The sequence below is a fragment of the Pinus tabuliformis genome, chromosome 5_2, assembly GCF_031772625.1.
Source record: "Pinus tabuliformis cultivar Carrire ecotype Pingquan chromosome 5_2, CPIR1, whole genome shotgun sequence".
Lineage (NCBI taxonomy): Eukaryota > Viridiplantae > Streptophyta > Pinopsida > Pinales > Pinaceae > Pinus > Pinus tabuliformis.
Window position 1 is genome coordinate 509,998,513 of NC_142306.1, and position 13,679 is coordinate 510,012,191.

A 13,679-nucleotide genomic window follows, 5' to 3' on the forward strand; every position below is an offset into this window, starting at 1 on the left:
CTAAATTGTTTGTAGAAGAAGATCAAGTGTTTTTCTTTAGTACATTGCATTACCAGGTTGATCTATAGGTGGGAAATTTCTACATGGTATTAGAGCTAGCTGACTTGTAGAAAAAGTTCTTCATGGTATCAGAGCTAGCTAATTTGTAGAAAAATTCTACAAAATTCTACATGGTTTCAGAGCACAAGTGATCAAGGAAGAACAATATACTGAGCGGAGATTTCAAAGTTTTGAGTTTTGGGCCGAGATTTTTCCAAGCAGATCTGAAAATTTATGTGCAATGTTTTAAAAAAAAATAGAAAATTTGGATTTCTTGTGGAAAAATACCCAAAAATAATAATAAAAAAATCGACTGAATCAGAGTTCGGATGAGAAAGATATCACTGATTTAAAATCAACTCTTTTTCTTAAAAAAATTATGATGGCGGGAAAGTGGAAATAGATTAGTGAGCTAGCCAAGAAATTGTATGCACTTGAGGTATAAGATGCATTCAAAGCCTTAAGGAGCAAGGCAAAGGTTAGATACTTTGTGGTTAAAAGGGAGAGTAAATTACCTCTCAACATGCAACGCCAGAAGAAGTCTCAGATGATTGTGGAGGAGCCACGATTGGTGAAGCAACTTTAGGAGGCTGTGGAGCAGCCACAACTGGGGAAGCCGAGAGGAGACATAGTGGAGGCATCCGCTCATGCAGAGACTTCTAGTAGGGGGAAGCTTCGAGCTAGGTGGGCAGAGGGATCACATGCAACCAAACCTCCAGGTAGGAGGTGGGGTGATATAGAGTGATCATACCAAGGAGGGGTAGGATCTTTGAGGTACCCAACCTCTTGGATGAGACCTTGCTACGGGAGCTCCTATGTGGAGTAGCATGAATTGACTAATTGGGTAGAGACAAATGCAGATGGAGTGGCAGAGAGAGCTATAGTGCAGGGAATCCCAGGACAGCGTAGAGCATACATGCTGCAGCAATGCGAGATGCACAAGTGTATTGCACAGTGCAGGGTAGGAGAAAGAAGGGTGCAATCGTGTGAGATGCATGGAGATGTTGTTGTAGCACAAAGGTCAAAGAGGAAACACTTGTCAGCATTAGGTAGAGCTTCAGCATCAGAGTATGTTTCTAGCCCAACAGAGTGGTCAGCTGGGAGTTGTTTTTGTTCCGAGTGTTGCTGGAGCAATCACACTTGTGTCGCATGCAGAACATTCCAGAGTTATAGGATTGGGTTCGAGAGGAAGCCTTTCTTGTTGGGAGGAAGTGTTGAAACGTGTGCAACAAGAAATGCTAAATTTAGAAAGTGCTAAAAATAGAACTACTAAAAATAGCACTTCCAAAAATAATAGTTTGGCCAATGAGAATTTTTGCCGCCTTGGGTGAGAGGTGAAACTACTAAAAATAACATCTTCTAAAAATAGCATTTCTCAGTCCCTTCCTATTTATAACAGTCCCTGGTCTATCCATAGGAAATAAATTCAAATTTGGTCTTACCAACAGTTTGAATATTATTTAATTAATTCTCCATGAGTTAATTAATTAAGGAAAATCAAACTTGAAGTCTTTATGAGAACATGCAATAATTTCTCTACTGATTGGAGAATGTGTCCTTGATTTGTTCCACTTATTGAGGAATTAAGGATGAGTTCTATATTGAGAGGATCAGTTGACTTAGTTTAACTTAGTCAAGTTCAGTTAGATTAATTTAACAAGTGGTTAAATTAATGAGATATAATTTGTTGATACTTGCATGCATGTGACAGCTATTATTTTCAGATAACTGTGTATTCACTCATGGATCATTCATGCATGTCAATTCTATCAGAGATCTAGTTGAGATCAGAGAAGGGACAATGTACTATCAGTTGAATGAATATTTTTCCTATAAAGGAAGCTCGTCCATGATGAGGATTTATCTCTTTCAGGTTTGTGCAGTTAGATCAGAGGTTAGTGAGTGTGTGAAGAGGCCAATTCACACAAGTGGCAGCATTGGACCCCAAGGAAACTGCACAAGGAAATAGGAGGCTTGGAGGGTAGAGGAGAGGGTTCGTGAGAAGCCTTTGACTATCTATGAGCAGCAGAGGGATTGTACTGAGAGCTGGATAGCTTCCAAGCTAAGTCTTTGTGTAATCGGAACTATATTTCTACTTGTATGATAATACAGAGATGGCGTTTTAGGTAGGTGCTTTCCCCAGGTAAATTATTCTGTGTTATGTGTGATTGATTCCTTCTTATCAATTATGTGTGTTCTTATTGATGTTGCTCATGGTTGATTAAGCTTCCGCTAAATTGTTTATAGAAATAGATCAAGTGTTTTGCTTTGGTACATTGCATTACCAAGTTAATCTACAGATGAGAAATTTCTACATGGTATCAGAACTAGCTAATTTGTAAAAAAAAATTACAGAATTATTCACATATTCACACTACATTTTTTATAATTTATTAATTTAACTAAAAATACAAAAAATACATAATTATAGGGAAATAAGCCTCATTTAATATGTGGCTATTAATAAAAGTATTCTAAAATATTAAATAGAAACTAAATCTTTAACATCATTATTAATAACATCATTATTAATAACTACCTGAGTACTGTAGTTATGATTTCTTTAATCCCATTAGTCAAATTAAAATTTTAAAATTCATATTCAAAACATACGCAACAAAGGAATTACGTCCTTTCACGAACACAGCAAAACACCCCCATAAATAAAGTTTTAACTTTATGTTATTGCGTATGCATACAACAATGCCGTCCGCTTGGTTTACAAACTATTTCATAGTATGTTTTACGTAAACATGGCCAAATTGGATATTTTTTGCGTTTATATGCATAAATAATCCTTCCCAACATTGCTCCTCGTCATCTCACTTTATGGGAAGAAAAATATAACGTATGTCTTCTGACCCTCGAGATTTTAAGAAGCATCTTAAATTTTAATATACATAGTTGGATAAAATTTTATGCCTCTTTTATTGGCCATTTGGCTCTTAATTTCGAAAATACTTCAATTTTTTTTTTAACAAAAAATTTGACCATACAAATAAAATATAATAAAGAATAAATATTTTTTTATTTTTTTTATATAAAAATTATAATTTTTTTGTTTGTTAAGTTGTGTAAGTTTTGAGATATTACATGTTGTCGAGTATTTAGGTTGTCAAAGTCACTTATGATGGGGTACTTAGGTTTTCAAACATACTTAGGTTGCTAAAATCACCTAAAATCGCCATGGGTCACACCAACAACATGGCTCAATTTTTTACCACAAAATTTCAAAGCCATAACCTTAACATCACCAAGTTCCTTAACAGTACACTTTATCACTGTGTATTCTAAATCCCATGACCATATATAAAAGATTATATGAAGTTTTAATTCTAATCCTGGCATTTGTTTTATTCCAATTATTCAATAATCAAAAATTTATAAACATCGTTACAATAAAATTAAAGATAGAAAAAATTAATTTAACAAGTGTAATATGCAACAATATTGCTTGGTACCCATCTCTTATGAAAAGGTAGAAAACTTTTATGGATTGAATGTGATCATATAATTTAATTATACTAAGTGCATGATTTAAGTAGCACAACTTTGATGGGGAGAAATCAAATTACTAATAATCTATTGATATATGATAACAAAATTTTATGAAAAAAGAATAGTAATATTTAAATATTAAAAAAAAATATTCTCATTAATAAATGAAATAATATTTTATTAAAAAAAATACAATATGTAATTCAAAACAAAAAAATAATTATAAGTTAATATATATTTATTGTTAAAATTAATTATGACAAGAAAAATCACATTAAAAATAAAATAGAAAAAAACAAAAAAAACACTTATTTACATTAATCAGCTATTAATACCGGGACTATTTACATTAATAAGGATTCAACTTATAGATCTCACAGCCCGTCACCAACCGTATGATATAACCATGGACTTTTACGCCACCATTCGCATGATATTTATTGATAAAGCAAAGGACATGAGGGAGGCAGTGAATGGATTGGAAGAACAAGTAGAGTAGTTCACGGGAATGGATGAATCCTCAACTGTTCTGCGTCCTATCAAATTCGCAAGGGAGAAAGCGACCCATCAAGCCGGATGTCTGCATTATTGAATGAGAAGGCGGAATCTCTGCATTATTGATTGACAAGGAGGAGCACATCTGTCTTTTCTGGAAACAGGACCAGCAGCAAGGGGGGAGGACTCATGAGGAGGGGGACCAGACTTACGCAGTAAATCTAATAATTATATGCTGACGAAGAATATATATATCTTCTGTAGACTGCCGTTGTACGTTTGTGTTTTTGTTTCGAACTTTGAATCTGAGAGTATAACACATGATTAATTTCAAGGTCCCAGATTGATTTTAAAACCGTAAGCATGAACGGCTGATAGGTATTGATGTCGTTACACGCCATAGGTATTGAAAGACATGTTGATAGAGGAATTTATGGGATGCAATTTAATTGCTTATAATATAAAACATTTTTGGTTTCGAATTTCAAAATTAATGTGTGTGAATTAAATTTTTGGGGTTTGATGATGATGATGATGATGATAATGATGGTGATGGTGATGGTGATGGTGATGGGCTTTAGTATTAATCCATTGAGTTTACTTTTCCCTTGGGTTCATAATATCAATCCCTTGTGTTTATTATTAACGTGAGCTTATAAGATCAATCATAGTCAACCATAACCAACCATGGTCAATCATGGTTGGGCCTTGCATTATGACAAAAATTGTCTCCATATAAAAATCATGGACAATAATGGACAATCATGGTCAACCATGATTGATTATGGTCAACAATGTTTTATAGAATCAAAGATGGTCAACCATGGTCAATTGTGGTCAATCATGGTAAAAAGTCGTATTGTGACAAAGATTGTTTTAATATGAAAATCAACCATGGTCCAGCATGCCACTGTGATAGTGATTGTCTCAATATGAAACTGAAACAAACCTATATAAGCCCTTCAGTTTATAGTTCTTCGGTTTTTAGTATAAATCCAAATGGTTTGTTATTCCTTTGGGTGAAACATGGTGAATCATAGCCAACCATGCTCAACCATGCATGCCATTGTGATAGTGATTGTCGCAATATGAAACTGAAGCAAACCTATATAAGCCCTTCAGTTTATAGTTCTTCGGTTTTTAGTAAAAATCCAAATGGTTTGTTATTCCTTTGGGTGAAACATGGTGAATCATAGCCAACCATGCTCAACCATGCTCAAATGTCGCTTTGTGATAAAGATTGTCTAAATATGAAAATCAACCATGCCCAACTATGCTAAACCCTGGTGCAACGTCACATTTTGAAAAAATTAATTATTATTATCATTATAAATTATTAGTATGTAAAAATGAATTATTATTATTATTATTATTATTTAATAATATTTAATTAAAAAATTGTTATTATTGTTTAATCACAATTAATTAATTAATTAACTATTATTATTATTATTATTATTATTATTATTATTATTATTATTATTATTATTATAACTTATAAAATAAATTGCTTATATTTTTTCTTTTGTTTAATAAAATAAGTAATTATTTATTTACATTTTATAAAAAAATAATAGTAAATTATTATTATTATTTGTGTGAATTAAATTTATGAGGCTTTCAAGTCCCGAGAATGTTGATATTTACTAACTAATATATATATATATATATATAATTGTTGCCACCAAATTTCCTCGAAGATGATGATGTTCTTTGAAAGGAGCTTAACCTACATTTTTGTATGTGTATTGGCATTGCATATGTCCTCATAATATGTACAGTCAAAATTTAAAATATGTTTTTGGTAGACTTTGAAATTGGGTATTAATTTGGTTTTAAATTTATTTCGACCACAATTGTATTGGAAAAAATGTGTAATTTATACTTTACTGTATTAATGTCATTGGAATGGTTTTATTTTCCTAATTCAGATTTTTAAAAACATGTATATACTATTTGATGCATGTATTTATAATGAACTCAGAGATCAAATTTCTTCATGTGAAAACTTATTTTAAAGTAAAAGAAAATAATGTGTATTTTTCATTGTTTAAATTGTATTTTTTATTTATATATATTTTTAAATATACCTTAATATTAATTCATACTAAAATATTTTATTGGATATTTTATTATATACAACATTAAAATATTTTCTTTAAACATTTTATATGTATTTTTCTATAGATATATACAAAGTTGATATTCACATAACTTGGTTAACATAGATCTTCAAATTATTTATTTAAATAACCTGTTAAAATATTTTTTCGAAGTACAAGGTTTAAACATCTTACTCACATATTTTTTTTACTTGTAATTACTTTACATGAAATTATATATGACTAATTAAACATGCATAGAATATTCTTTTTCCTTTTTTTATTATCCATGACATTGTTTTTGAAGAGGGACACTTGTTAAGTGCAAGTTGAAGATGAACATACTTACTCATCGCCTTCACACTGACTATAGAATGATCTTCTTGGCTCAATCAATAAAAGTAAAATTGTTTTTAAATAAATAAATAATATGAAAATAGATAAGCATAACCTATTAACTAGTCTCGAGAGATCATATTTTTAGAAATGCTATAATATCCCTACTATAAATACTCATGTAAAAACATAAATAAAATAAAATATTCTTATCTACCATTTCGATATAGATGGAATATTATTAATAAAATTTACCTCTGACCATTTTAGTCATTTTAGTTAGGTTTCATTTCTTGACAACCGCCTTTAATATTCATTATTCACCTTATATCTCTTATGGGAGAAAAGAAGGATGATAAAACGTGGGAGTAGACTTATGAGTGTCATTCACTGGACAATCATTGGAGAAGAAAAAACCAGCGTGGGACTGAAAACAAACACAGACGTGGGACTAAAAACATTGGAGAAGAAAAAACCAGCGTGGGACTGAAAACAAACACAGACGTGGGACTAAAAACAAATGTCACGACTAACAACAAACACCACAGAGAAAACAATGATGTGTTGTGGCTATTCACAATGGTGATTTGCCTTAAAACCTTTAGATTCGTTGGTGCCTTGTAATTGGAGGTGCCGAGTATGACAATTTATGATTCAGGAAGGAGATGATAAACCATGGGAGAAGGAGACTTATGATTATCATTCACTTGAGAATCATTGGAGAAGAAACACCAAGCATGGGTCTGTTGCATGGGACTGAAGACAAACACCAGACGTGTGATTGTTTACGTGAGACTAAAAACAAATGCCACCATAACAAACACCAGAGAGAAAATGATGATTTGTTGTGGCTGTTCACAATTGTGATTTGCTTTGAAAACCTTGGATTCAATGGTGTCTTGTAATTGGAGGTGCCGAGGTATCACAATTTATGATTCAGTGGTAAGTTTTTATGCTTTTAACTTTTAATAGTTTAAACTATTGCAAACCAAATAATGAATATTTCACCCTTTCGAATTTTTAGTTTTCTCTTTTAATGGATGAGTAGAATGAATGAGAAGAGGAAGGTTTTTACTTAAATAATCTTTGTATGGGTAATTTAATTTATTATTACATGTTGATAAATATTTTTATTATATATTGTTATTAGTAAATAAAATATATTAGTAAATATAATTAAAGATGGTTATTATCTATTTTTTAGTAAATAAAATATATTACTACATGTAAATAAATATAGGTTGTTATTATATATTTTTTTTAGTAAAGAAAATATATTAGTACATGTAGATAAATATTGCTATTATATATTTGCAACAATAAAAGATAAGTAACCTTGCTTGTTTTTGTATAACATTGCATATAAATTTTATGTAAGAAAAGATAGGTTGCATGGTCTTTTGGATTTCGTACTAGTGTATGAAATGATTACAAATCCAAGTTATTTTATTGGAAGTTAATATAGATTAAATATGGTAATTTGTGAAATATTTCCATGGGTGGTGAAAACTGAAAGAGAAAAACTAATTAGATTATTTTTCTTGAAAAGTGAGATTTTATTTTGAAATGTGTATTTTTAATAATTACCTTAAGTGTTTATAAGACATAAGTCTTTGTTGAAAAAAACATAAGTAAGTATGACCTTTTGGTTAATTAGAATAAATGAATCTTGTGGTGTTTTTGAAAACAACACAATGGTTTTGTGCTTAGTCATGGTAAAAATATTTCCATGGTGTTGATAAATATTAGTTATTTAATAAATCCATGGAAAAGATTCCAATGGAGTCTCATGCATAAGAGAGTTCTTTTGAGAAAATAATACTTAGTTATGACGAAATATAATAACCTATACATATATCAAATGCACAGATATAACATAAGTCATAGGAATCTTCTTTGGAAAGAATATGTTTTTCTTGTGCGTGAAAGATAAGTCAATTGTGTTAATTCATTTGCAATAGTTTGGAAAAGTTACATGTATTGACAGGTAAGAAGATAAATGATTTGTGTATTGTATATTGGTTAGCTTGATTTAATTGCATGGTTTAATGCATAAAGGGTTAGCATTGTTATTATTTTATTTCTTATTCACGAAAGAAAGGTTGATTATGATATTTTCTTGAAAGCAAATGCATGAAAGCTTTGTTATGATACTTTCTTGGAAATAGATGCATGAGAAATTTGTTATGATACTTTCTTGGAAACAAATGCATAAGAACTTTGTACATAGAAAGATAGAGAAATTATGTTGGGCGATTGAAAATAACTATGTTCAAAGAACACATTTGTAGAAGCATAAAAACAATAGTTGACTGCATCCATGGATTTGTAGAACTATTATGTTATATCTTTTAAAAGAGAAACATGGATTTGTGTGTAGAAAATAATAAGTATTATTATAGATCCTCGAAAGTAAAACAAGTAATTACTTGCAATGAATGATACATTTATGTGCATGCAAGAAATAATGACTAACACATTAGTTTTTTTTAGAGAAACATGTCTTTGGGCATACAATAGATTTTGTAAATAACTCTATTTTGGGAAAGATGCTTTTAGAAAAGAGACTTTCGTTTTCATGCACCATAAGGATATCTATCATGTTAGATTTCTTGTAGAAGGGCATGTCTTTTTATGTATTATAATAATAGTTATTATATTGGAAATATTACTTAGTTACATGCACAAAGAAGAAGCTAAGGGGCTAGCTCTTTTTGAATAATTTTGTATCTAATCATGAACGAAAAACAAAAATAAGTTGCTAGTATCCTTTGGATAGATTGGTTAGCTCTGGATATGAATGTGTACTCGTGCGAGAATGATCATAGTAACATGGTCATTATTTTGACATGCTTGATAATTATTTTCTTATACATGCAAAATGTTGTTAGAAGAAGCATGTTGTGATATTATATTTACATCTCATTTATGGACATGAATAGATGTTAAAAGATCACTTTTAAAGACGAATTATTGATTGATTAAGACTTTATCTAATCATGTTACTAAAGGTTGTTGATGACACATGAAAGGATGGTAGTTTCTGAAAAAGAGAAATTATCTTTAACATTGTGGCAGATAAAGAACTAATAGTCCATGCGACTAATGGCCCATGCTGATGAGTATGAGCTGCAGGATGGTCCACTGATGGAACAATCATGCCACAACGATATAGAGACAATCATGCCACAAGGATATAGAGAGTGGTGATTTGTGGGTAAAGGGTTTCATGACCACTGTAATAGCTTTTACATAGGTATGTTGTATTTTAATGATATGTCATTGTAATATTTTATAACAATGGATAGGGGACAGACTCTCTTATAAGCCATTGAGTGGGGTAAATACCCTCACGAGTGTTTAATATTAAAATTAAATATTGGTTGGTTTTCACCCTACGTGGTTTCCAGGGTATATCAATGTTCCAATGATGTGATTTCTTTGGTGATGCTAATTCCTTGCATACTGTGATGTTGATAATGTCAAGTATGTGATTAATTAATGTAGTTAAAGGAATAATGAAATGGATGCAAGGTTACATCATACAATTTATGTTAATATACTACAAGAGTGGTTGTTAGTGCTTAAGAAACTTACTATTCCTCTATTAAATTAAGTTTATGTACTAATAAGCATTCTATCTAGCTTACATCATACAATTTATGTTAATATACTATAAGAGTGGTTGTTAATGGTTATGAAACTTATTATTCCTGTACTAAAGTTACTTTCTATACTAATAAACATTCTATCTAATGGTTAATGAGGAATCTAGAATAGTGATTTGGGTGTAAAAAAATTTCTAAATCCCTACATTTTCATGTGACATTGCCAGGTATGTTACAGAAATGCTTACATTTTTTAGAATGAAAAAATTGAAATAATTTATGGTTGTTTAACTTTTACAAATATTGTGTTAACACGAATATATATATATATATATATATATATATATATATATATATATATATATATATATATATATATATATATATATATATATATATATATATATATAATGTTTCATCTCCATGATATGAAGTAATTACACATCTTCTTCATACTAAAAATTACAAAGTAATTAGCTTTCCAACACAATATGGTATGGTAGAGATGTTGTAATGTGAGGTAAACATTTTAATTTAGTGAAAATAAATGAAAATGAAAATGAAAATTAAATTAAAAAAAGTTAATAATGATAATTATGCGTAAGAAAATAATAATTATAATTATCCATAAAATATTTTGAATCTCAAAATACATAAAACTAAAAAAAACATAAAATTAGTAATTATGTTTAAAATTATAATTATAATTCACAATTAAACCAATGTAGATGTATTTTAACTCTATATCTACTAGCTACTTAGAGGAATCAAATGCCTTTAGAACCAAATGTCTTTTAAAGTGAAAGAATCTATAGATATAATAGATCTTAGGTAATTATCAATAAAATTTGAAATTTTGTGCTTTCAATTATTTATGTCTTAAAATAAATATTATTTTAAAGTTATCAGGTATCAAGTAATGAAGAAATTGTACATTTGCGTCATATGAAATAGTAAAAGGTAATGATATTTTACTTTCAATTATTGTATAGAGTAATGAACAAATTATACATCTCCCTCATACTAAAATAGTAGAAAACAATTATATTTTACTTTCAATTATTTTGGCTCTATATAAAGTTGTTGTCGTAGAATAATTATTTTTTGTTGTATGATTTGTTTTTTGTTATTCTTAATTTGTTAATGTAAGTATTATTTTATTAATCTTAAATCTAATTTTGTAGCACACATTTTTCGCTATTGTGGAGTATTTTTCCATACTATAATTTTTTTTCTTTTGTAAGTTTGGCAATAGTAAGACTACATGATGGTCATGCTCAAGAATAACACTCTAATTTGATGAGAAATTGAATTCTTCAATTTATATCCAAAACATCGTGGTAGAGTTGTATGCCTTTGTAAAATTAGCAATGAAATAGTTGCATAGAGTTGTGTTTTTTGTCAAAAAAAAGAATCACATACATTAATTTAGTGTGTAGCTTGACTATGACCTTAAAATAAAATAATAATAATAATAATAATAAACACCTTAATAATTAAAAATAAAAATAAAAATTATTTTATTAAAAATAAAATAGTAAAATAATAATGTAACTTGCTTTTGTAATATAATATATATATATATATATATATATATATATATATGATTTTTCTTTCCAACTAAAATTCAAATTCTATAAATTTGTTTTCAAAAATAAAAAATAAATTTAACAAAAACAAAATTTATTTGGACAAATTTTAGGTAAAAGTATGTATTAAGATAATACATCATGAAATTTGTTAAAAAAAATATGGTTTACAGTAACTCTATATAAAAATATATAGAAAAATAAATTTTTTATTTACTATTTTAAGTATATTTAATTTATTACTCTAAATAAAAATACATAAAGAAAAATCCAATATTTAAGAATTAAAAAATATTAATCAGATATCTAAATCCCTTATTAGTCCCTGCCCTCAGGCATGGACTATAGTAATCGTTCGCCGCTGATATAGCATTAGTTGACCTGCTATTTGTCCCTGGTCATCAGCAATTACCCAAAGTTTTATTCCCGAGCCTGCTTTTTGATCTTATTTAGCCTCTTTCCAAAAAACCCAAGCTACATGCCGAAAACCAAAGCTGATGTGAGGCAAAAAGCATAGGTTATATTTTTGTTTGTCCCATATTTTCGGATTGTCAGTCCCTGCAACCTAAACTAATGTTAGCATTAATGGACCGCATTAAATGTTATCTCATACATTGTTTAAACCATATAACTTTGCTATGGCTGGTATTTGCATGTTGCCGACTCGTCGCTAGCTGCCTTTACCACATCATATCTGCATGTTGACCACTTGGCGGAACAATTCGGATTTGTGCTTGTAATGTATGTGATAACGCCATTAGCGTACAGGCTCAACTTGTATGATGCAAAAACATTTCCAATCTTTTCTGAGGACCTGTTCACCTCCACTGGCCAGGAGTACAACATATCCTTGATCGTTAATTCTGATTTCGAACTCGACCTCACGGCTTATGAGAAGTATGGACCAATACATCTTAGCACATTCTTTGCTGTTACCTATGGCGTTGGGTTCGCTGCTTTAACTACCACAGTGGTTCATGTCGGCCTGTTTCATGGAAAGTATGTTATCAGTCCCTGAATTTATCAAAATTCCATGCATGTAAAAGACATCAAAGTGAAACTAATGTGTTATGATTTGATGCAGGGAAATTTGGCAACTAAGCCTGTCTGCTTTCAGAGATCGGAAAATAGATGTGCATACCAGACTAATGAGAAATTACAAGCAAGTGCCAGAATCATGGTTTCAAGTAATTCTAATCCTTAATGTAGCTTTAACGATTTTTACATGCGAGTATTACATTGAGCAGCTTCAATTGCCCTGGTGGGGAGTATTACTCGCTTGTGCTATTGCCATATTCTTCACAGTGCCCATTGGTATCATTACTGCAACTACTGATCAGGTATGTGAAAAGTCTATGCTGCAAATTGTTTTTCTGTTGCTTTAATAACGTGCACTAAAAACAGCTTATTTTTCATTAGTTGGGCGGGAATTTGGCTTTATAATCAAACAGAGGCATGTGAATCAAACACAAGCATACCTGAACTTTGAAGCAGCAGCGAGCCTGGGAGTTTTAGCTGAACAGGAGCCGACTCGTCCATTCTCCTACCTGCTATACCAGTAAGTCCATTCAGCGAATTTTCAGTGTCGGAAAGGCAATTATCCAGGTTTTAAATTAATAGATATGCGTATTTATGTTACTGTATATATGCAAGCAAGCTGAATTATCGACTGAATATGTATCGAGAGCTTTGGAAAGACAAATTTACAGTGAGAACAGCTTCTGTGCATCAGATTGAACCAAGAATTACAGCCTATTTCCTCTCTATTGAAGAAGGACGCCGGGTAAATTGTTTTATATTACCAACAATTTTTATTTCAAGAACTAGATCGCATTCATTAAAAGCCCAAATTTACAATGGAACAGACCGTAATTGAGAACCCTAATTTGAAAACGGCAGCGGACAGTTAACATACTGACCGAAATGAATTTATTGCAGGAAGCAGGGAATTACTGGGTGAACTGCGATCCATATTGGCGCGGGCTTCATCCTATGCGGCGATACTTCCACCG

The 13,679-nt window shown here is 30.4% G+C and overlaps 1 protein-coding gene across 1 annotated transcript; it reads left to right on the plus strand.

Moving 5' to 3' along the window:
- The first annotated feature begins 12,347 nt into the window (after positions 1-12,347).
- Positions 12,348-13,221, plus strand: LOC149159917 (oligopeptide transporter 7-like). Its single transcript, XM_089433576.1, has 3 exons — positions 12,348-12,666; positions 12,752-13,007; positions 13,087-13,221. Exons 1-3 carry the CDS (start codon positions 12,407-12,409, stop codon positions 13,108-13,110), a joined length of 540 nt encoding a protein of 179 aa, XP_089289702.1. The 5' UTR covers positions 12,348-12,406; the 3' UTR covers positions 13,111-13,221.
- The last annotated feature ends 458 nt before the right edge of the window (positions 13,222-13,679 follow it).

Coding starts and splice junctions, on each gene's coding strand:
- LOC149159917 (XM_089433576.1), top strand. CDS start 12,407: ATGTATGTGATAACGCCATTAGCGTACAGGCTCAACTTGTATGATGCA. Junction 12,667..12,751: donor GTCGGCCTGTTTCATGGAAA/GTATGTTATCAG, acceptor GATTTGATGCAG/GGAAATTTGGCAACTAAGCC. Junction 13,008..13,086: donor TTACTGCAACTACTGATCAG/GTATGTGAAAAG, acceptor ATTTTTCATTAG/TTGGGCGGGAATTTGGCTTT.